General features: G+C 53.9%; 1 protein-coding gene across 2 annotated transcripts in view; it reads left to right on the forward strand.

Annotated features, from left to right (window-relative positions):
• The window catches only part of LOC111142593 (BCR, RhoGEF and GTPase activating protein), a 121,126-nt gene that overhangs the window by 61,659 nt on the left and 38,654 nt on the right, over positions 1-20,813 (forward strand). For both annotated transcript variants that reach the window (XM_022495886.1, XM_022495887.1), the window contains exons 2-8: positions 325-506; positions 7,005-7,109; positions 7,427-7,612; positions 12,920-13,027; positions 16,572-16,632; positions 17,891-17,943; positions 20,107-20,247. In XM_022495886.1, coding sequence (XP_022351594.1) covers positions 325-506; positions 7,005-7,109; positions 7,427-7,612; positions 12,920-13,027; positions 16,572-16,632; positions 17,891-17,943; positions 20,107-20,247 — 836 coding nt within the window. The remainder of the gene's footprint in view (positions 1-324; positions 507-7,004; positions 7,110-7,426; positions 7,613-12,919; positions 13,028-16,571; positions 16,633-17,890; positions 17,944-20,106; positions 20,248-20,813) is intronic.

Below are 20,813 nucleotides of genomic sequence, written 5' to 3' on the forward strand. Positions count from 1 at the left end.
GCTCAGACCCACCTCCAGGACAAGCACAGATGTGCCCCAGACAGTGTTCCTACAAGCGTCCCTGCAAGCCCGGTCTCATTTTCCGGGGAGCGTGCCACTTTTTTGGCCCCACCTTGCCATGTGGTCTTTGCTCAGCTGGTTGTGAAGGTGAGGTCAACCTGCCTAAGGTCCTTGTTCAACACCTTTGGGTGACAGACATCATCAGCCGAGTGCCTGCTGGAACAAGAGGGGTGTGGACCCCCCCCAGGCAGCTGGCCCCCCAGCCCCCTGACCCTCTGGCCCCCTTTCCCTGTCTCTAACACAACTGCTTCTCTACACACACAGATGCATCGTTTGGAACACCTCCTGGGTATGGCTGTGCTGCAGACCGGGCTGAGGAACAGCGCCGGCACCAGGATGGGCTGCCCTACATCGATGACTCACCCTCCTCCTCACCCCACCTTGGCAGCAAGGGCAGGGGCAGCCGGGACGCACTGGCCTCGGGAACCTTAGAGTCCACCAAAGCGGTGAGTCCCAAGGTGGTAGGGCCGGGTGTGAAATGGGGCTTGGGCTTGGCTCTGGACTGCTGTCCACTTGGTGAAGGTGCCCTGGAGCGCATCTACTCTCTCGGGGATAAGTAGCCAGTAGGTGATACCAGGAGCAACCAGTGGTTGAAGTCACTAAAAACCCCTTCTTCATTCCCCCATCTGGTGTACCTGTAGTTCTGGAGATAGCCTCCCAGGGGCTTTGAGCAGGGAGATGATGGAACAGTCCACTGAGCTGGAAGAGACAGGCAGCACGTGCTGAGGCTGAGAACGCCACCGCCATCCTACTGGCAGGATGTGATGGCAGCCCCAGCCATGGCGCCGAGGGGCGGAGGACAGGGTCCATGTCTGGGCCCTTCCCTGCGCCACACGCAATGCCCTCGCTCTTTTTTACCGAAAGGGCTGCTGTTAATGACTCTGTCCATTTGGCCAGGGTCTTTCCCTTGAGGTCTCATTGTCATTAACAATCCTATAGTCACCTTCACTTTGGAACATGACAGATAACCTCTCTCTTTGGTTTGTGTCTGGTGATGTTCCCTCCAGGTTTAAAAATGAGAGGGATCTGCTTTTCTCCATTGTTGGTAGAAAGTGCTAGAAGTGTATCTTTTCGCTGCGGTTGGTTCTCTGCTGGGCTGATGCCTTTGCAGTGGGATTGCTTCTTACTTATGCTCTTGTGGTTTCTAAAGACCCTGGCACTGGGCAGGCTCATCCTGAACTGTGAGGTTGGGATGGGAAACCCGTGTGTAACACATACACACACCTGTCTTGTGCAACTTTTTTGTCGTTTTTAAGATTTTATTTATTTATTTGAGAGCTAGAGAGAGACAGAGAGCACAGGTGGTGGGAGGAGCAGAGGGAGAAAGAGAACAGACTCCCTGCTGGGTGGGGAGCCAGATCCCGGGACCCTGAGATCATGTCCTAAGCCTAAGGCAGATGCTTAACCGACTGAGCCACCCAGGCCTCCACATCATGCAGCTTTTTATCCAACATCTGGTTTTGCTGTTTTACAGATTAGGAAACTGAGGTTCAGAGATGCAAAGTTACTTGCTCAGAATCACACAGCTACCAGCTTCGAAGCCTTCCTGAGTTCCTCAGATGACACTCGTGTAACCACCTTGCCTTTATCAGTGCACTCCCTTGCTTCCTGCTTCACAAGCATGATCTGGTACAGATGGGGATCTTTCTGGTCCTGAATAAGTAGGCTGAGTCCTGAACTTGGGATGAGGCTGCTCCAGGAGGCTGATCTGCCCTCCCTGTGCCCCAGACCCCATGCGGCTTGGCTGCCCGCCCCCACCAGGCTCCTGCTCTCAGACCTCATCTACACTGACTTGGAGTTCTGCCCTCACCTTTTAGCCACAGTTCAGGGGCTTATCTGCGGTGGAGCCTGTCCAGATCCCAGTGCCTTCTCCCTCTTTGGGCGCCCCCATGGGAGCCCATAGACATGTCTCACATCTGTGCCTCCCAGCAACAGCACACAAGAGTCGTGGTTTCTCTACATCCTTGCCAGGACTTATTTTCTGTTTTTTTTGATAGTGGTTATCCTAATGGGTGTGAGGTGATAAGATGGGAATTTAATTGGAAAAGGGCTGTGTAGCCTTGTTCCAGAAGCCCTCTGGTTAGGTGCTTGGAGGCACCTTCCACTGCCCTGGAGATAGACATGGTTTTGACTTACTGGTTTCCTTGCCCATGCAGTGCCCAGACAGTAAGACTTTCTTCTTTCATTTTTTATTTTTGGTTCAAAGAAGATAGCTGTCACTTTCTAGCACCCACAGCCAGCATGCTAGTCTTGAGACCCCAGGTTCCCTATCCCAACCAGCTGGGTTCAGGGGAATCCCTGCTCAACTTTCCCTACCCTCCCAGGGGGTGCTCCTCTCCCTCTGCTGAGCTTGAGCTCAGTCCCTTCTAGGGACCCTTCTCAGTGAACTCCTGGATAACAGGTCTGTTCTATGAACGCCTGCCCCCAGAGGAAGGTAGGGAGTCAGCAGAGGCCAGGAACCACCTTGCCTAGGGTGCTGTGGGAAGTATCTGGGTACTGGTGACCAAGGTTACCTATGACTTTCTCCAGCCCTGCGCTTTCCGAGGTACCTCCCCATCTTGACCAAGCTATTTCTTCCTTGAGTGATGACTGTGTGATCCCAGATGGGGACAGAAGCTACAGGAGAGGGCAGGCTGCCCCCCCAGGCAAGAGCCGCGAGGCACACATCCACCATTTCTTCATGGCCAGGTGGGGATATGTGTTAGCAAGCCCTTTGGGGTTGCTAGGAAGAACAGCAGTAGGCCATTTTAATGACCACTGCTTCTCCCCCCTAGGAGGGCAAAGCTGGCATTACTGACCTGAGGCAGTGTCATGGACACTCCTGGAAGCTATGCACAGAGCTGTGGGCTAGCAAGTAACCTTCCTTCAGCAGTGTCAGGGAGAGGGGTGAGGGTCTGGCTTCATCCCCAGCTGCCATCCTGTGGCCTGAGGAAGCAGGGCCCATGGTTTGCCACGTCAGCACAGTCAGTCCTTCCTGGGGTCCTCGGGAGAGTCCCGACATCATCCCTTCTATTTGTTTATAAGGGGCGACATCGAGGCGCAGAGAGGGGAGCCGACATTGTCCAGCAGCCCCTGCCCACTGGGCTCTGGGACACACTGTGCGACTCTGCTCCCACAATGACCTGCCAGGTCCTATCTGCAGGGTACCAGCAAGGGGTAGGCCCGGAAGCACTAGACCTCAGCATGAAGGGGCTGATAACACCTCAGCCCACACTTCTCATGTTCAGGGACACTTCAGGGAGTGGTGAAGCTGGATGGGCCACCAGCCAGGGGCTTCTCGTGGGCGTATTGGGGCTGAGAAAACAGATACACACTTGTGTACTGTTGCTTTGCAGAAGTGGCCGTGCCCGTGGACCCTTTGAGGGTTTTGTTTTGTTTTTGGCTGGGGGTGGGGGGGGGGGGTTGATTTTTTTTTTTATTTTTTTTATTTTTTTTTTTTTTTAAGAAGGAAGCCAAAGTAAACACACATGTTCAATCAGTCACTCCTACTCAGAAGTCATATTTGCATTTTTTATAAAGGAGGTAAATGCTGGCTTAGGAGTGTTTGAAGACTCCTATAATTTTGCTACCAGCCATCACCACACTGAGTGTATCTGGTCACCCGTTGCACTCATGGAACAGAAGTTGTAACTCTGACTTGAGCTTTCATCTGAGCAACCACAAGTCCATTCACTTTTGTGATTCAGTGGTTAGGTCAGTGGTTCAAATCACGCTTCGATTGCATGGGTGCTCAGCGAGGCTTTGCATCAAGCACAGGAGGATAAGTCATGCCTGCACTCCTGTGGCTCATCTTGGCCGCACTGCCCAGCTCTGGGTCCTGGCTTATCCAGGGATACTGTTTGCTCGCACCTGTCCTCCTGGCAGAGCTGGGGACAGCAGGAGTTTGGCCAGCCCACCTGTCCTCTTCCTCCTGAGAGCCCTCGCAGGGTGGTTTATCCAGGGGCAGGCACAAATCATACTGGATGTTGGCACTCTTTCTTCAGAGGACTCTGGGGCTCCCCAAGCTCGGGTTCTTACGCAGAGGCCAGCCACTGGCCCTCTGCTGGCTGGACTCCAGGACGACTGCCAGCCCTGTTGCCAGTGAAGGCATGGCCCCTGCCAGAGAGAAAGACAAGTGTCCCTTTGTCCAGCAAACTGGCTTCCAGCTCCCAGCTGGGAGCAGTCCATCCCTTCCACAGCCGGGGTTTTATACCCTGATCACTCTGCCCCCACCCCCGCCACGTTGGGGCTGGGGGTAAAGTGTATTCCCTGAATTCTGCCCTGCCATCCATACTCCTGCCACTCAGTTCCAGCTCCTGCCCTTGTGAATCTGGTGGTGGTTCTCTTCACCCAGGTCCCTCTGTCAGCCTTTTCCCCCTTGTCATGCCCAGTTTGTTTTTATCCGCTCTTTCGGCCCCAGATCTGTGTGGCTTGTTCCTTCTCTACCCCCTACCCCCTCCCCGGCAGAAGCACAAGGCCAGCCTTCCAGCTGGCCACTGCCTTTTTCCAGCTGCCCTTCTCGTCTGGCTTCCTTTCCACCAAGCTCTCCCTACCATCATGGTCCTGACTGGATTCATGTGCCCTTTCCAGAACTGGCACGAGCCCAGAGCAGGGTTATAAATAACCCTGGCCTTGGCCCTCCCCTTTGTTCCCTCATCTTCTGTGTTTCTTTCCTGCCCTTTCCTTTAAGGTGCAGTTGGCTGGCTTCTGAGCCATCCTTGTCAGCCCCCAGCCCCGTGCCGGAGCTCAGGAGATAATTCCTGGTCCACAGAGAGGTGTCTGCACCCATGTCTTCTCCCCAGTCCAGCACATTCCCCAGGCCAGACGGTCCCCTGAGCTGACCACGCCCTTCGGAACGGGGAGAGCTGGTGTTGGCGCCATCCTGCCTGCGCTCTTTTTCCTCCCAGCTTTCCAAATTGTGTGGGTGGGAATGAGACACACTGCCACCCACGTGAGCACCGGCATCTCGTGCTGGGTGGGGCTCTTCCGTGTCCCGTATCCCCCCACCCTGCCCACCGCACCCCCACCGTGCTCACAGTAGCAGGTTTGTTCCTTAGGACACAGCAGGGCGGGGTGGGTGCCTGCTGCTGCTCAAAGAGCCCGCTGTCCCCTTCACCTCTACATCTTCCCTTGTTTGGGGCACAAATGGCACCTGGACACAGTGGGAAGCATGTTCAGGGGTAGCTGAGAGCTGCTTCTCCAGCATGCTGCCCCCATTCATGTTGTGACCTCAGTGGGCTGAGATGAAAAGAGGTGTCAGGGTCCCCTACCCTGCATGTCCGTGCACCGCGTGCTGCACCCCAGGCCCTGGAACGGGCTAAGCTGACAGTTCTGGATCCTGGCACTGGCTTGTCAAACACACAGGGGTTCCAGAAGGAGCACTCAGAGCTTCTCAGAGATACAGCCCGAAGGAGGCCCCAGGCAGGAGTTCTGGATCCCTTCGTGGGTTTGTGTGTTCATTGTGTCTTCCCGGAGCACCTGTGTGTTCCAGGCACTATGCTGGCACAGGAAGTTCCAAGATCAGGCACGGCATGCCCTGGAGCTTTCTGCCTGTGGAGCCACTGCCCAGTGTGCCCTGGGGGAGAGGGCCTTCTGAGTGGGACGGGACCTGAGTGTTCTTTCCCTGGAGTGATGCTTAGCCATGATCATGGTAGCTGCCCCCTACACATGCTTGAGTCCACATACACACTTGGGCGTGCACACATGTACACACATATGCAGGCACCTAGCTCATGCACACTAAGGGATTCCCAGAGCAAAGTGCTGGTTCAGGAAGACTTTTGGGATGGTCCAAGTGGGCAGTGAGGATGTGATACAAGCTCCAGGGACCCAGAAAGCAGAAGCAGATGGGGCTTGGGGATCAGGCCTTCCTTCCCCAATTTACACCCAGGTAGCTGATGCCCAGGGCAGGGGCACAGTTGCCTAAGACCATGGTGCTCCCCGGGCAGGCCTTGCTCTGTGGCCCTGTCCCCCAACTCCTGTCCCGGGGTGCTTCCCCCTGGGCCAGCCATCTATACCACACAGTGCCTCTCTTCTGCCAGGCCAGGGAAGTGGAAGGGGCAGCAGGGTTGGGGGCACACGGAGGGGCTATGCTGGGGGGTTCTGATTCTAGGCTTTTTAGAGACACCATGAAGCTTGAGCTGGCTTTAGGTCCTTCCTGGAACCCAGTGGTTCTCACGTAGAGGCGATTTGGCCCCAGAGGACATGTAGCAACATCTGCAGACATTTGTGGCTGTCCCAGCCAGGGGTAGGAGGGGATGCTGCCCAGCACCCTACAAGGCCCCCCAGCATCCGAAACAGAATCCTTCAGCCCTGGATGTCAGCAGGGCTGAGTCAGGAGCCTGCCCCAGATCATTGATCTCCCCTGAGTGGTTCGGGAAAGTGGACCGCAGGGATAACCCTCTGGTTCTACACCCAGGGGCTGCCGCGGTGTGGTTGCTCATGTTCATCCGCAGGTGGGAAACTGGTGGCAGAACAGGCAGGGATGTCTGTCACTTTCTGTGGACTACAGTGGGGCCCATCAGAACATGGGCGGGCTGTGGACACAGCCCGTCTCTGATACCGAGTCCCTTGCTGGGGGTCGGGGAGTGCATTGGGGGGAGTGGGCAGGAAGTCACAGAGCAGACTTCATTGCCTTTGGCATCAGCATTGGTGTTGGGTTACTGGGCCACTGTGACAAAGTACCACAGAGCGGGGGGCCTTGCCCTGACTGTTCCACTTCACACTGCCTGTTTCCCATTGTCAGACCAAGGGTGGCCCTCAGCTTTGCTGGGTGACCCTCCAGAATTTACAGTGGCCATGAGCGAGTGGTGGGCTTGGCAAGGCTCCCATGCCTCCCTTTATTTCCCCACAGAGACTTTCCCAGAGGCTTGGCCTTAGGCTGTTAATAAACAGACCTTCCTCTTTGAGAGGGGCCACCTCAGGCGTCATCCCCCAGGTCTAACCTTAGTCTGTTTCTCCTGCAGAGCGAGCTGGACTTGGAAAAGGGCATGGAAATGAGGAAATGGGTCCTGTCTGGAATCCTGGCTAGCGAGGAGACCTACCTGAGCCACCTGGAGGCCCTGCTGCTGGTGAGGAGGGAGTAGGGGCTGAGCCAGGTCCCAGACCCCAGGGCACCAGTCAGAAGGCGGCCCACCCTCCCTGGAGGGTCATTCCACCTCTGTAGAAGCTGGACCTCCCCGTGGGGTGGTGGACACAAGTGTAAGACAGGTGCCAAAGCAAGCTGGCTTTGAATTTTTATTTTTAGTGGGAATTTAAAAAGAAAAGCTCATATGGCACATAACCGTGATTTTCTGTGGTCGTACCATGCACCTGAAAAATGGTGAGCCCTCTCATCAGTGCCACCCTCACGGGTCACCTTTGCTGCCTCTCCTGCGCCCTCTTCCAGCCCATGAAGCCTCTGAAGGCTGCAGCCACCACCTCTCAGCCTGTGCTGACGAGCCAGCAGATCGAGACCATCTTCTTCAAAGTGCCTGAGCTCTACGAGATCCACAAGGAGTTCTATGATGGGCTCTCCCCCCGCGTGCAGCAGTGGAGCCACCAGCAGCGAGTGGGTGATCTCTTCCAGAAGCTGGTGAGTGACTCGGAACAGGTGCACAGCCGCCTTCCCGGAGTTCACGGCTCTGCAGGGGTCAAGCCTCTGCCTTGACCTGCTGGTGTGTGTTGCCAAGGGCTCTGGGACACAGAACCCTTATTTTAAGTAGACTCCACACCCAATGTGGGCCTTGAACTCATGACCCCAAGATCAAGAGTCACACGCTGTACCGACTGAGCCAGCCAGGCGCCCCTGGAGATTTTTTTTTTTTTTAAGTGGCCTATGGAGGAGAGACATGGTCAGTAAATATTAAAGCAGTGGAAAAAGTGGCCCTAGAGCCTGAAGGAGGGCCCTGGAGGGTTGGGGTGGGGCCGGGAGACCAGCTGCTGTGTGACCCTTAGCTCCTACCACCGGCTGTTTTCAGAACCCGGAGGCGATTTGACGCTGACTTTGAGCATGACACCCTCATAGCTTGTAGAAATCAGGACTGGTTCTTCCGGTCAGGTGGTTTGTGACTGCAGAGCCTGGACCCAGGCACAGCCTCGCAATGAGAGGCGGTCTGACTCCAAGTCGTGGGGTGTGAGGAGTGGTGCCCGTCCCACCTGAGCTAAGGCAGCCAGATAAGGCAGCTCCTATCCTTACCACTGTGGGGGTGAGAAGATAGAGGAACTGTGGGTAACTTGCTGGGACTGAAACATCGGGTTATCTCCAAAAGGAGTGCTTTTCCTGCTGCCTTCAGGGGCCATAACCTGAAGGACACAGGTGATGCTGGCTGGATGACAGAAGAAATATTTCTGAAAGGGCTTACTGAGCCCGTATGGATGAGGAATCTTTTTGGCAGAGGTGGCTGTGGGTCCTGGTTCAGGTCCCAGAGGCAGAAGCACCCTCTCAGGACAGAAAGGGCCTACTGTGAAGGCAGGTCAAGGGCCTCTGTGGCCCTTTGCTGACTACAGGATCCAAGAAACCAAGGATATGGCTTTTAAAAACTCAGTGGGACCTATAAAACCTAGCAATCAGATGAAAGAGGTTGTCACAAGCCAGGCCGCATCTGGGACAAGAATTGGCTCAAAGTGCTTCTTCAACCAAGACGTGGGTCAGGTAAAACTTGTCCAGTGGGAGGAAACAGTTAAGGCACTTGTGGGAGGAAGGAGAAAACTCAGATGAGAGCTGTCCAATCAGTGTCTGTCTTCCAACATGTGTGGTTCCAACATATGTGGAAAGGAGCTCTTGCCTCCTTTGCGGGTCTGATGCATGGAGCCAGTCAGTCTTTCCAGGAGGAGGCTGTGGAAGAGGGGCATCTGGGTAGGAGAGCCCAGCAGCTGTCCTGGGAGTGTCACTGAAGGCAGGTGCCAGGCAGACCCCTGTGACGGAGGTTCTCCCTCTGAGGATCCCTAACCTGAGCTGAGTCCAGTCTGGGCCCCCTGAGCACATGCTTTTGACCTGGAGCCTTCCCCCTCCCAAGGGAAACCAGTCCTCCAGGGGTAGAGGTGGCCCAAGGTCATAGGCAGAGCACGCCCCCACTGGGCTGCCCAGACCCCCAGCTGGTCCAGACCCAGTCCTTGCCTTGGCTCACACCTGGGCTTGAGTGTTTTGCTCCAAGGTGTGGCCTTCCTGTTGGCAGTCCCCTCTCTCCACTGCCCTGGGCTGCAGACACCTCGGACTCCAGGCCAGAGCGAAGATGTAAGAAACACAGGAAACTTTTCACTTTTTTTATTCAGATTCCTACCACATGAGACCCTTCTTCCTCTGGCCAGAAAATGGGAGGCCATGTTGATGTAGCCCCACCATCTCCGAAGTGCCCCCTCCCCCGTTTCTCTCTGTGTACAGTGCCCAGAGGTTTAAACCTAGTAGATTTGGCTCAGCCTGCATCCCTCCTGAGAACTCGAGAATCATGTTGTTGAGAAGAAACTGCACCCAACACGCTTTCCCAAATAACATTCTGACATCGCTCAGAAACTTGTCTTTCAAATTGACATAGTCCGATGAACACCAGAATTTGGGAATTTTCTTCTGGTTTCCCCGGTGTCCTTGAGCCACCTTTGTGGGTCAGACACTGCAGCAGACTAGGGAGAGAGGTGGGGCGGCCACGGGATGTCACGTCCCGGGAACCAGGCCCATGAAGAGTGTTCATGTGTGCTGCCCAGCTGGGTGTAGGGGCACCCTTGTCCCTTTCTGACGGCACGGCGGGGTCAGCTCCGTGTCACCCCAGTAAGCTCCCCTGCTGGGTAAGTCTTGGGACAGAAGGAGCCTGTGATGCCCTGCCCCAGCCGTGGCACCTCCCCTCTGCCCTGGGATTTGTGAGCCTGCCTCCCCTTCCTGCGGGAATGGATGGGTTTAGTGCCACTGCTTGGGGTCTGTTCCTGGCTCAAATTTTGTCAGGCTACTCTTTTGTTTTTCTAATCATTTCCAGCTTCCAGAGGGGTGCACAAATAGTTCAAGAACTCCCATGTGCCAGAGCCACCACTGGTAATATTTTGCCAAGTTTGTTTTATCTTTTCCTCTCTCATTTTTATATAGGCGTGCACACACACACACGCGCGCGCACACACACGTGTCCTGAATAGTTTGAAAATAGCTTGCAGATAGATCTGCCCTTTTACCCCAAATACGTCATTGTGTATTTGATAAAAATAAAGACAAGCTCTTCCATAACCACAGAGTACAATGATCAAATTCAGGAACTTCCACAGTGGTGAGGCACTGTTACTTTGTCGCAGTCCATAAGCAGACTTCTCCCAAGTTAGCCATCGTGTTCTTTTTTTTTTTTTTTTTAATATTCATTTATTTATTTAAGAGAGAGAGCACGAGTGGGAGGGGTAGGGGAGAGGGAGAGAGAGAATCTCAATCAGGCTCCACACTGAGCACAGAGCCCAACATGAGGCTCTATCTCTGGACACTGAGATCATGACCTGAGCCAAAATCAAGAGTCGAACGCTTCACAGACTGCCCCACCCAGGCGCCCCCATCACGTTCTTTGTAGCCGCCTGCGTTCTCTGATTCAGGATCCAATCTTAGCTCACAAGATGGACTCAGTGTTCACATCTCTTTTGTTTTCTTCGGGCTATACAAGTTCCTTGGCCTTTGCTTGTCTTTCATGGCCTTGACATTTTTTTGAAGGGTACTGGCCAGTTTGGGCTTGTCTGAGGTTTCCTCAGGAATAGATTCAGGTTCTGCATTTCTGGCAAAAACTGAATAAACCACAGCAGTGATGCTGTGTCCTCAGTGCCTCGTATCAGGAGGCACATGATCGCCATTGATCCCATTACTGGTCTGGCTCCGATTTGGGTTGGCTGAAAGCGTGAGATTAGATTGCTTAGCACTTGGCAAAAGCCACATGGAAGATGCGAGCTCCTTTGGGAAAGGGAGAAGAAGTAATGGAAGGGGTTCTCCTCTCTTAGACCTCATATCAGTTTGCTAGGGCTGCTCGTCTGGGCGGCTTGCACAACAGAAATCTATTTCCTCACAGTTCTGGAGGCTGGAAGTCCGAGATCAAGGCACTGGCAGGGTTGGTCTCTCCTGAGGCCTCTCTGCTTGGCTCCAGATGGCAGCAGTCTCCCTGTGTCTTCACGAGGGTCCCTCGGTCTGTGTATTTATCTCTCATGAGAGCCCCAGTCATACCGGATTAGGACCCGCCCTGACAACTTCATCGCCTCTTATGCCCTATCTCTAAACACAGTCGCATTCTAAGGTGCCGGTAGTTAGGGTTTCAACGTAGGAATTTTGAGGTGACGCCTGTCGACAGTAATGTCCCCTCAGGGCTCCTGACCACATTATCTGAAGCAGATAAAAAAAAGCACCATAGCTTTTAACCCCAGCTCTGTTCTCAGACATCTGCTGTATGACGTGTTTGTTGACTTATTTATTGTGTATCTCTCCTGCTGCTGGCCCCACTGTGTCTGAGTGATTTGCGGCTGTGGTGACAGTACAGTGCCTGAAGCAGGTCTTCATTGTGGGGGAGGAATTCAGTGAGCCACAGAGGAGGGAGAAAAGGAAGTGCTCTGGGTCTGACTAATGTCCTGATTGGCACTTGGAGATGGAGTGACCAGTCAGGGTGATTTGTGCAGGAGGGGCCAGGCCGGGCCTCCATGCATCCCCCACAGGGAGCAGAGCCAGAGACCAGACCGTGCCAGGGGCTTACCCAGCATCTGGGACTGTCATCTGAAGAAACATAAAATTCAATATAAATGCAAATACATATAGAAACAAAATTCAGATTCAGCACAGAACAAACACCAGAATCAGCTAAAGCTTTAGGCTTCCAGCCCTTGGTCTGCAGTGGGAAATCCTGGCTAGCAGGTCGCCGGGGTCCTCCATTTCCCTCCCCAGGCCTGGCTGTGCTGGTACAAGATGAGGGCTGGCTTTCCCTCAGCTGCCTCTGAAGGTGACCTGGGGCCCAGAGGTGGTGGCAGCTTCCCCCCCACCCCCACACACCCATGGAAGTTGTCACTCAGTTGGGTATCTTGATCAGGAGGGTATGTGAAGAGATCCTCTATTAATACCTTTGATTTGACAAAAGACAAAATGCCTCTCGCCTTGGTGAGAAGGGATAGGGTAGCTGGGTGATGGACAATGAAGAGGGTATGTGCTATGGAGAGTGCTGTGAATTCTATAAGACTGATGATTCACAGGCCTGTACCCCTGAGGCAAATAATACATTGTATGTTAATTTTTAAAAATAAATTAATTTTAAAAAATAAAAAATAAAATGTCTCTCGCCTTGCAGCTGGCAGCCAGCACGTCTCCCATATGCCAGGTGTGGCTTGTGGTACCTGGACCCCTTGCCAGGTTTGGGCTGGGCTCATGTCTAGATAGTGGGAGCCCCTCTTCTCCAAGGCCAGCTAGATTGCATGGGCCTTATGTGTCTGAAGGGATCGGACAAGAGTGGAGCACTGTGGCCACCCCAGGCCGGGGGCCAACCTCCCTGTCCACTACGGCCTTCTGCGGCCAGAATGAGAAGGTGCCTTCCCACCCCACCTATGTAGACTCTCATCCGTGCTCAGGGACAGCCTTACATTTTAGACGGTGCATTTTACATGGTGCTGGTGGCACCGTGTAAGTGAGTAGAGTGGGAGGAATCAGCAGCTGTGGAAGGGAGCCGTTACCTGCCCAGGGCTGTGAGTCACTTCTCAACGTGTCACTTGGAAGGGGGAACATGCTCAGTGCGTGGGGAGGGGAAGCAGGTGGGAGGCGACAGCAAGGAAGAGGTGAGGTGACTGCAGCTCTGTGCTGTCTGCTGCCCCTGGGCTTTCTCCAGAACTGTGCACAGAAGCCCATTTCTCAGAAAGATGAGAAGCAGTGGCACCTGCCCTGCACCTGTCCCACACTCTGTTCCTTCCCTCCCTGCAGGCCAGCCAGCTGGGTGTGTACCGAGCCTTCGTAGACAACTACGGAGTTGCCATGGAAACGGCTGAGAAGTGCTGTCAGGCCAACGCTCAGTTTGCAGAAATCTCTGAGGTACTCGTGACACTGTTCAGACAGGTGCACCCCTCCACCTCCCCCGGGTGGGACGTGGGCTGGTCGTTGGTACATCATGACCCACGAGAACAAGGCACACCAGACCAAGTTCTGTTTCCAGAGGCTTCTGGGTTGGCTCTGTCAGCCCTGTGTGTGGGGGACACAGGAGGAGCAGCCCCACAAGAGCCCTGTGTCCCCCAGGGCCAGGGCCCAATTCTGGGGCTCTGCTCAGTGCCCCAGACATACACTCTCTTGTGCCATCTGTGTGCAGTAATGAGTGTCCATAGTTCTGTCTCATTAGCGGAGGTCTGGATGTGAGGGTCCTGGACTGACGAGGCACCTGGTCACTAGAGAGCAGCCTAGGAGCTGTGCTGTGCTCTGTTCCTCTGAGGAATGTCGCTTGCCGGGGAGGCTGAGCAACTAATAAGGGGTGTGGGACTGAAGAAAGCTCCAGGCTGGAGCTCCACGAGCACTGAAACCTTGAGCCCTGGAGTGTTAGCATGAGGGGCCTCTAGAGAGCACTTCGGATACAGAGAGAACAAGCAGGCCACCCCTGGACCAGAACCTGCAGCACCAGCCTCTCCAGGCTCTGGAGGGGATTTTCCACATCCTGTGTCTGCCCTGTGCAGTTGGGTGACATTTTCCTCTTTCTGGGCCTGTCATTACTTGTGATGGCTCCAGCTCCTCGGAGCTCTGACTTGCCTTCCCTCCACTAAGCAAGGATTCTGGGTGGAAAAAGTCCCTGAGAGAAATTAGCATAAGATAGATAATTGGAAACTAGAAATAGGTACTGAGTGGGGTCTCCCTTGCTGAGAGACAGTCATACCCTGACTGTCATACCTGGCTTTGTTCTGGGGGCTTTGTGCTATTTTGTAATTTGTCATGAGGGGGGGTATTGTGGGTGCTGATTATCTCATGGTGGCAATGGGTGCCATGCTGCTCCTCCAGAGCCTGTGGGGGCAGGCACTCCCTGCCTGGTGCTGCTGGTAACAGGCTACATGCACCCAGGGTTCTATCTAGGCTGTCTCCAGATGTCCCTCCCTCTCTGCTCTGCTTTGCCTAGAGCATTGAGACCATACCTTTCTTGAGCTCATTCACTTAGCAAGCCCACTACCCCTAACAGCTGGGGTGTTGGTGCAGAATCCAGAGTGACCTTGGCAAATTAGAGACCTAATCCTTTAAGAGCAGGCTATAATTAAGGGGGCCAAATTCAAGTCCACCCAGACGGGTTCCTATAGAGGAAGGAGGAAGCAATGGTGAGACACCATCCAGGCATCACGTGGTCCCGTGGAATCTGAGCTGAGGCAGGGGTGCTGGGAGGGAGACAGCTTTCCCTGGCCCTCCGTGAAGCTTGTACCTTAGAGGTGGCATCCACTTGGGTTCTCCACCGTGTTTTTGAAGGAGACCCAGAGACACAGAGCAAAACTAAACCAAAGGAAACAAGCAGCAGGCCATGAGAGGTTGCACTCCAGGGATCGGAGCTCAGATGTGGGGACTGGATGGTCACCTCTAGGATGGGGAGCAGTGGAGCGGCGGCCCTTCATTTGCTCCTGATCCTGAAAACGAGCCAGAGCAGCGTCCACTTAGACTAGAGTTGCCCAAGCTGGGATTTCATGGAATGCCAGCTCCCACACGAGAGATAGAGTTCTGGCAAAGGACCTCTGGGTCAAGTTAAGTTTGAGAACTGTGGGATTAAGCCAGATGTGTAAGTCTCCGTGAAGCAGGACTCCTGGACCTACCTCTGCACAGTGTGCATGGTGCGGCCCAGGGGCACGTGGTGTGAGGGCTCCTCCAGGCTCACGGGAGCATGGACCCTGAGTTTTGCAGGGGCTTGTGTTCTGCTCTCGCACCCCCTCACACACACCCCTGCACCCCTTGCGAACTGCTGAGGCAGACGTATAGACGAATAATCACGGTGAGGACCGTTCAACTCTCAAGAGAGGCACCAAAGTGCATTGTGGAGTTTGGCCCCAGTGAGCTGTAAATACCATCGTTTTTAGTCATGAGACATGGACTATAGCACGAGAGGTTGGGAAGGCCATTTCTGAGCCCCTTCCTGTCCCCATGCTGGTTTTCGTTGTTGTTCAGCAGCCTGGTAGTGGGATTAACCATAGCTTCTTCCTGGAGGTGATTTCAGGTACACAGGGATCATACATCCTCGTTGCTCTGGGTACGTTAGACCCAATCGAGGATGCCTTGGTGCAGTTGTGGGAGAACATGACCTACCCACCAAAAAGCTCTGCTCTCCTCCTGGGGACCATAGAGCCTGTTCGTTAGAAACTACAGGCCTGCCTTGCTTTATTGCACTTTGCAGATACTGCATTTTTTAACAGACTGAAGGTTTGCAGCAACCGTGAGCAAGTCTCTCGGTGCCATTTTTCCAACAGCATTTGCTCGCGCTGTGTCACATTTTGATAATTCTTGCAACATTTCAAACTTTTCCATTGTTATTCTATTTTTTTTTTTTTAATTTATTTGTCAGAGAGAGAGGGAGAGAGAGCGAGCACAGGCAGACAGAATGGCAGGCAGAGGCAGAGGGAGAAGCAGGCTCCCCTCCGAGCAAGGAGCCCGATGTGGGACTCGATCCCAGGACGCTGGGATCATGACCTGAGCCGAAGGCAGCTGCTTAACCAACTGAGCCACCCAGGCGTCCCTTGTTATTCTATTTTTGGTGATGAACAGTGGTAATATGACTTCCTGAGAGCTCAGATGATAGTTAGCATTCTTTAGCAATAAAGTATTTTTTAATTAAGGTAGATACATTGTTTTCAGACCTAGTGCTCTTGAAGACTTAATAGACTGTAGTATACTGTAAGGATAATTTTTCTAGGGCCTAGAAAACAAAAAAAAAATTCACTGGTCTTGCTCTCTTGCAATACTCCCTTCTTTGTGGTGGTCCAGAAGCAAACCTACGAGATCTCCCTGTACATTTGGGAAGTCAGGAGAGGGTGGGAGGGGGGGAATCCAGCGTGGGTCTCAGAAGTGAGGGGTCCTGCCCTGGCCATTTCCAGAGGTGAGTGCTTTTCCAGCCCTCCAGCCTGTTGCACACTGTTTAACTTCTCTGAGAAAGCGATTCTGTGCATTAAGGAAGGACACTGTGGTTGCCTTGTTTTTATAGGCTTCTGGATGTCTGAGGCTCTTGACCAGGGGTGATTTTGTCCTCAGCAGACGACTGAGTAATGCCTGGGGATTTTTGATTGTCACAACAGGAGGGGGCATGCTGCTGCTATAGGTGGGGGCCTGGGGTGCTGCCCCATGTCCTGTGATGTCCAGGACAGACCCCCACAGTAAGCAAATCCAGATCTCTGGCCCTGAATGTCAGCAATCCCAGGTGAACCATGGTGCCCAGGGCAGGCCTTGTGTTCCGCCCACCCTGTATTTCATGCTTTGGTCCAGGACACACACACATCCCCAAGACTTGCCTCCCCTAAGGTTCTGTGCAGTGAAAGAAGGGTGAGTTTTCTGGGATCCTGGCCACTGGACTTGCTGCCACTTCAGTGCTGCCTCAGTTGTCCCGTGTAAAAACGTGCTTTTCTCTTTGCAGAACCTGAGAGCCAGAAGCAACAAGGATGCCAAGGACCAGACGACCAAGAACTCTTTGGAAAGTGAGTTCTCTGGGCTGAGGCCTCTTCGTGCTGCCCATGGGGGCAGCTGCCATGAGCCGATGGGGCATTTGCTAGAAAAGCAAACAGGGCACCCCGTTGGGTCACCCTCCGGTGACTTTGCTGTTCCAGACTTCTAATAGTGAGAGCGGAGACAGGGGAAAAGTGGCACTGGGTGTGCTGGGTGGTGAAGGACATGGTCAGGACCAGCCTGCCCCCACCAGTAGCAACCAGGAAGGACGGTAGGAGTTTGCAGACACCCATAAATCAGGCACTGCTGGGCATTTAAAATGTCATCATGTTGTCCCCAACGGCCCTGTAAGGAGGACTTTATGTTCCCGTTTTTCAGGTGACAGGACAGATTTAGAATGAAAGGAACTGAGCTGGAACCACAGGTCCTACATGGCCAAGCAGGGGGAAAGCCAGAGCTGTCAGGCTCCCTCAGGCCCGTGCATCCAGCCTCTTCACTCTGGGCGGAAAGCAGCCTCAGCACTGATAGATCACTTCTTGGTTGCAGTTGTTAGGATAGCATGAAGAATTGCGCTTCCAGAAAACAGCAGACCTGGCTCTGCCAAGCAGAGCTTCACCGTGCTCTGAGTCTCAGCTTCTCATCTGTAAAATGGGGCTAACGATGCATGTCTTACGGTAGTGGTGGGAGTCCCGTGAGGAAACGCACCTGACATATGTCAGGACACACGTGTGCATCTGTGCCCGTCATGGGCTGGGCTCGCCGTCCTGATGGAGAAGTAGGGGCTGCCAAGGCTGGCCAGGGCTCCTGTGCTGCTGGAGGCCAGGTGTCTGAAAACACTTACAAAGCCAAGAACTGTGTCGGCACCTGAGTAAGTTTCTGCTGTCCTCAAAGTCGGGGCTCCAAACTGCGCAGGGATAGGCATTGTGAGTAACATGCTGGTCTGCTCCCAGGAGACCCTCCGGGCCAGAGAGCAGGTCTCCTGCCATGATTGGGACCCTCATCAGCCCATGTGCACCAGGTGCTCATGGGCTCCCCAGCTCCAGGGGGAGGGACGTCAGCTTGGGTTCTGACCAGTAGCTCTGCACTCAGCATTTAATGTCACAGACCGAAAGCTCCAAGCCATGGGCTCCATCTTCTAGGTGCTCTGAGTTGGTGCTTGTCGCTTGTTATGGATTGGTTCCCAGGGCTGCTCTCTCTGTCCAAGCCCTTCCCACGAGGACAGGCAGGCGGGTGGTCTGGGGCTGCTTTCTCCGTGCATGGCCACCTCTCACCCTGCCCATCTCTCTGCAGCCCTGCTCTACAAGCCTGTGGACCGGGTCACCCGCAGCACGCTGGTCCTGCATGTGAGTCCCCCACCTGGGACCGTCTCAACCCTGGGGTTCTTGGCTTCTGATGTTCGTCAGTGTTGCCCACCCCTTACCCCTGTTCCTGCCACACACCTTTATTGATGATGTTAGAAATGAGGGGCTCACAGGGGTGTGAGGGGGGGACAAAGCAGGTTCACAGGGGGGCCTGGGTGCTCTTGAAGAGGAGGTGCCAGGTGGGAGCATCCTGTCCCAAGTAAGAAGGGCCTCCAAGGAGATGGGGTCGGGGTACTGAGAGTAGGTGCCTTGCAGGGCCCCAAGGATGACCGCTGCCTCCCAGCCTGGGGAGAGGGAGCGTGGGGAGGGCCTGCCTCACTGGGGCTGCTCCTGAAGGCAACAGGGAAGATGAAACTGGCCCCTAGTACTACTGCCCAGGTGACCCTCTTCACTTATATTTAGAGCAAGTTGTACATGCATTTTTTTTTTAAAGATTTTATTTATTTATTTGACAGAGATCACAAGTAGGCGGGGGGGCGGGTGGTGGCGGGAAGTGGCGGGAAGCAGGCTCCCTGCCGAGCAGAGAGCCCGATGCGGGGCTCGATCCCAGGACCCTGGGATCGTGACCTGAGCCAAAGGCAGAGGCTTAACCCACTGAGCCACCCAGGCGCCCTGCTTTTTTTTTTTGTTAATTTACAACCAAGTCACCTAAGTGCATGAGGTTTCCATTTCCTTTCCTGCTTCCTCCCCACCACCACCACAGGAATTCTTTCATGCACATACTGACATATATGAGCATCTTTTTTGATTACACAGAAGGCATCGTGCTATATGTATCATTCCACACTTTGCTTTTTTTTGATATGATGTGGTGGAGATTGTCCCACTTCAGCCCAAACAGCTCTTTCCCATAGAATTTAAGCTGTGTAGTATTCTGTTGAGTGAACTTTTTTTTTTCTATTTGACAGGCAGAGATCACAAGCAGGCAGAGAGGCAGTGGCGGGGAAGCAGACTCCCCACTGAGCAGAGAGCCCGATGTAGGGCTCGATCTCAGGACCCTGAAATCATGACCTGAGCCGAAGGCAGAGGCTTAACCCACTGAGCCACACAGGCTCCCTAGAGTGCACATTTCTTAAATCTTTTTTTTTTTTTTTTAAGATTTTATTTAAGATCTTTCTTAAGAGACAGTGAGAGAGAGAACACAAGCAGGATGAGGGAGAGGGAGAAGAAGGCTTCCAGCCAAGCAAGGAGCCTGATATGGATCTTTATTCCAGGACCCCAGGATCATGACCTGAGCCAAAGGCAGACGCTTAATGACTGAGCCTCCCAGGCGCCCCTTAAGTGCACATTTCATAATTCCTCACTATCTTCTGATAAAGAGGGAGATGAGAGGCATGGTGTAGAAGGTTCTGGCTGGTGGCCTGTTGAACAGAGCCTCAGAGACCTTTATCTGTCCCCTCTCCAAGCGTCCTGACAGGAAGAAGCCAGAACCACTCAGAGGTGGCATGGGGGTTCTGGGACCATGAGCACCAGAGCTTTCCTCCAGGCTTGTTTCATCTCAGCAGAGGAGATCTGTAAGCTAAGGGGAGTTCGTTTTTCTGAACCAAGGAGCTGTTGACCTTCTGCACGAATTACTTGAATTCCTAGTGGAGAAGGAGTCGGTGTTTCCATCTGTATTCTAAAGAGGTTTAGTCTCTGTTCTAAAGCAGGAGGAGCAGGGAAGGCCAGGTGCTTTCTCCTGAGCTGGCACAGACCAGAGGTCCTGGACAAGGTCAATTCTGCCCCCTAGAGGACATGCAGCAATGTCGGAGACTTTGTTTCTCATCCCAACTGCCAAGGAGGAGGAGTGCCAGCATCTAGTGGGTAGAGGCAGGGGTTGGGGAGGGCTGATGTCCTACAGTGTACAGGACAGCCCCCACCACAAGGAATGGTCCAGCCCAGAATGTCATGGGCCGAGGTGGACAAACCCTGCCCTCGACCCCAAGAGCAGGAGCCCCTGTTGGCAGCTTGCATACAGCATGGACTTGTGGGAACACCGTCTAGGTTTAGTACCTGCTTATGGGATGGTGCACGGCAGGCACTGCCTGCCTAGCCCCGGCCTGTCGGAGAGCTGTCCTGGGTGTGCCTGGCCTGTGTCTGCAGTTTGCACACCGTGGTGGGTGCCAGGGCTGGGCTCCCTCTGACCTGTCTCCTTGCCTGACACAGGACTTGCTGAAGCACACGCCCTCCAGCCACCCCGACCACCCTCTGCTGCAGGATGCCCTCCGTATCTCACAGAACTTCCTGTCCAGCATCAACGAGGAGATCACGCCCCGCCGGCAGTCCATGACCGTGAAGAAGGGAGAGGTGAGCCAGCCCGGGGACAGTCAGGGTGCGCCAGCCTCCCCACCGGCCAGGGGGACGTTGGAGCCCTCTTCTGGTCCTTAGGAGACTGTGCCTCCTGTTCAGCCTAACACAGGAAACATGGTACCTTTTAGAGTGTTGACCCTAAAACCCAGTCCCCAGAGCAGGGTGTCCGGGTGGAGTTGCTGGGCTGCTCGCCTCACCTGGCCACCTCTTTTCCCAGTGTGGTGGGTCGTGTCCAGGGCACGCCTTCTTTTCCCTACACCCTTGTCAGCTCAGGGTCCCCAGCTGAGGAGACCAGTGAGAGAGATCATTTTGTCTGGAGAGATCTAGTTCCTCCTGAGTGTTCTCTTGGTGAAAAACAGTTCGAGGTTTCCTCTCCTATCTGAAGGTGGAACATTCCTTTGAAATCTTTTGTAAGCTGAAATGCTGTAAAATGAAGAGGCTGTCACCATTTGTAAAGCGAAAATCTTCTTCAGGTCTATTTTGGTTACTGAAAACTCATGTTTTCGGGACTCATGTAGGTCTTTGGTAAAGGCAAACTTTTGAATAGTGTGGGAAACCCGTAT

The sequence above is a fragment of the Enhydra lutris genome, unplaced genomic scaffold (genome assembly GCF_002288905.1).
Source record: "Enhydra lutris kenyoni isolate GAN:26980312 unplaced genomic scaffold, ASM228890v2 scaffoldscaffold8, whole genome shotgun sequence".
Classification (NCBI taxonomy): Eukaryota; Metazoa; Chordata; class Mammalia; order Carnivora; family Mustelidae; genus Enhydra; species Enhydra lutris.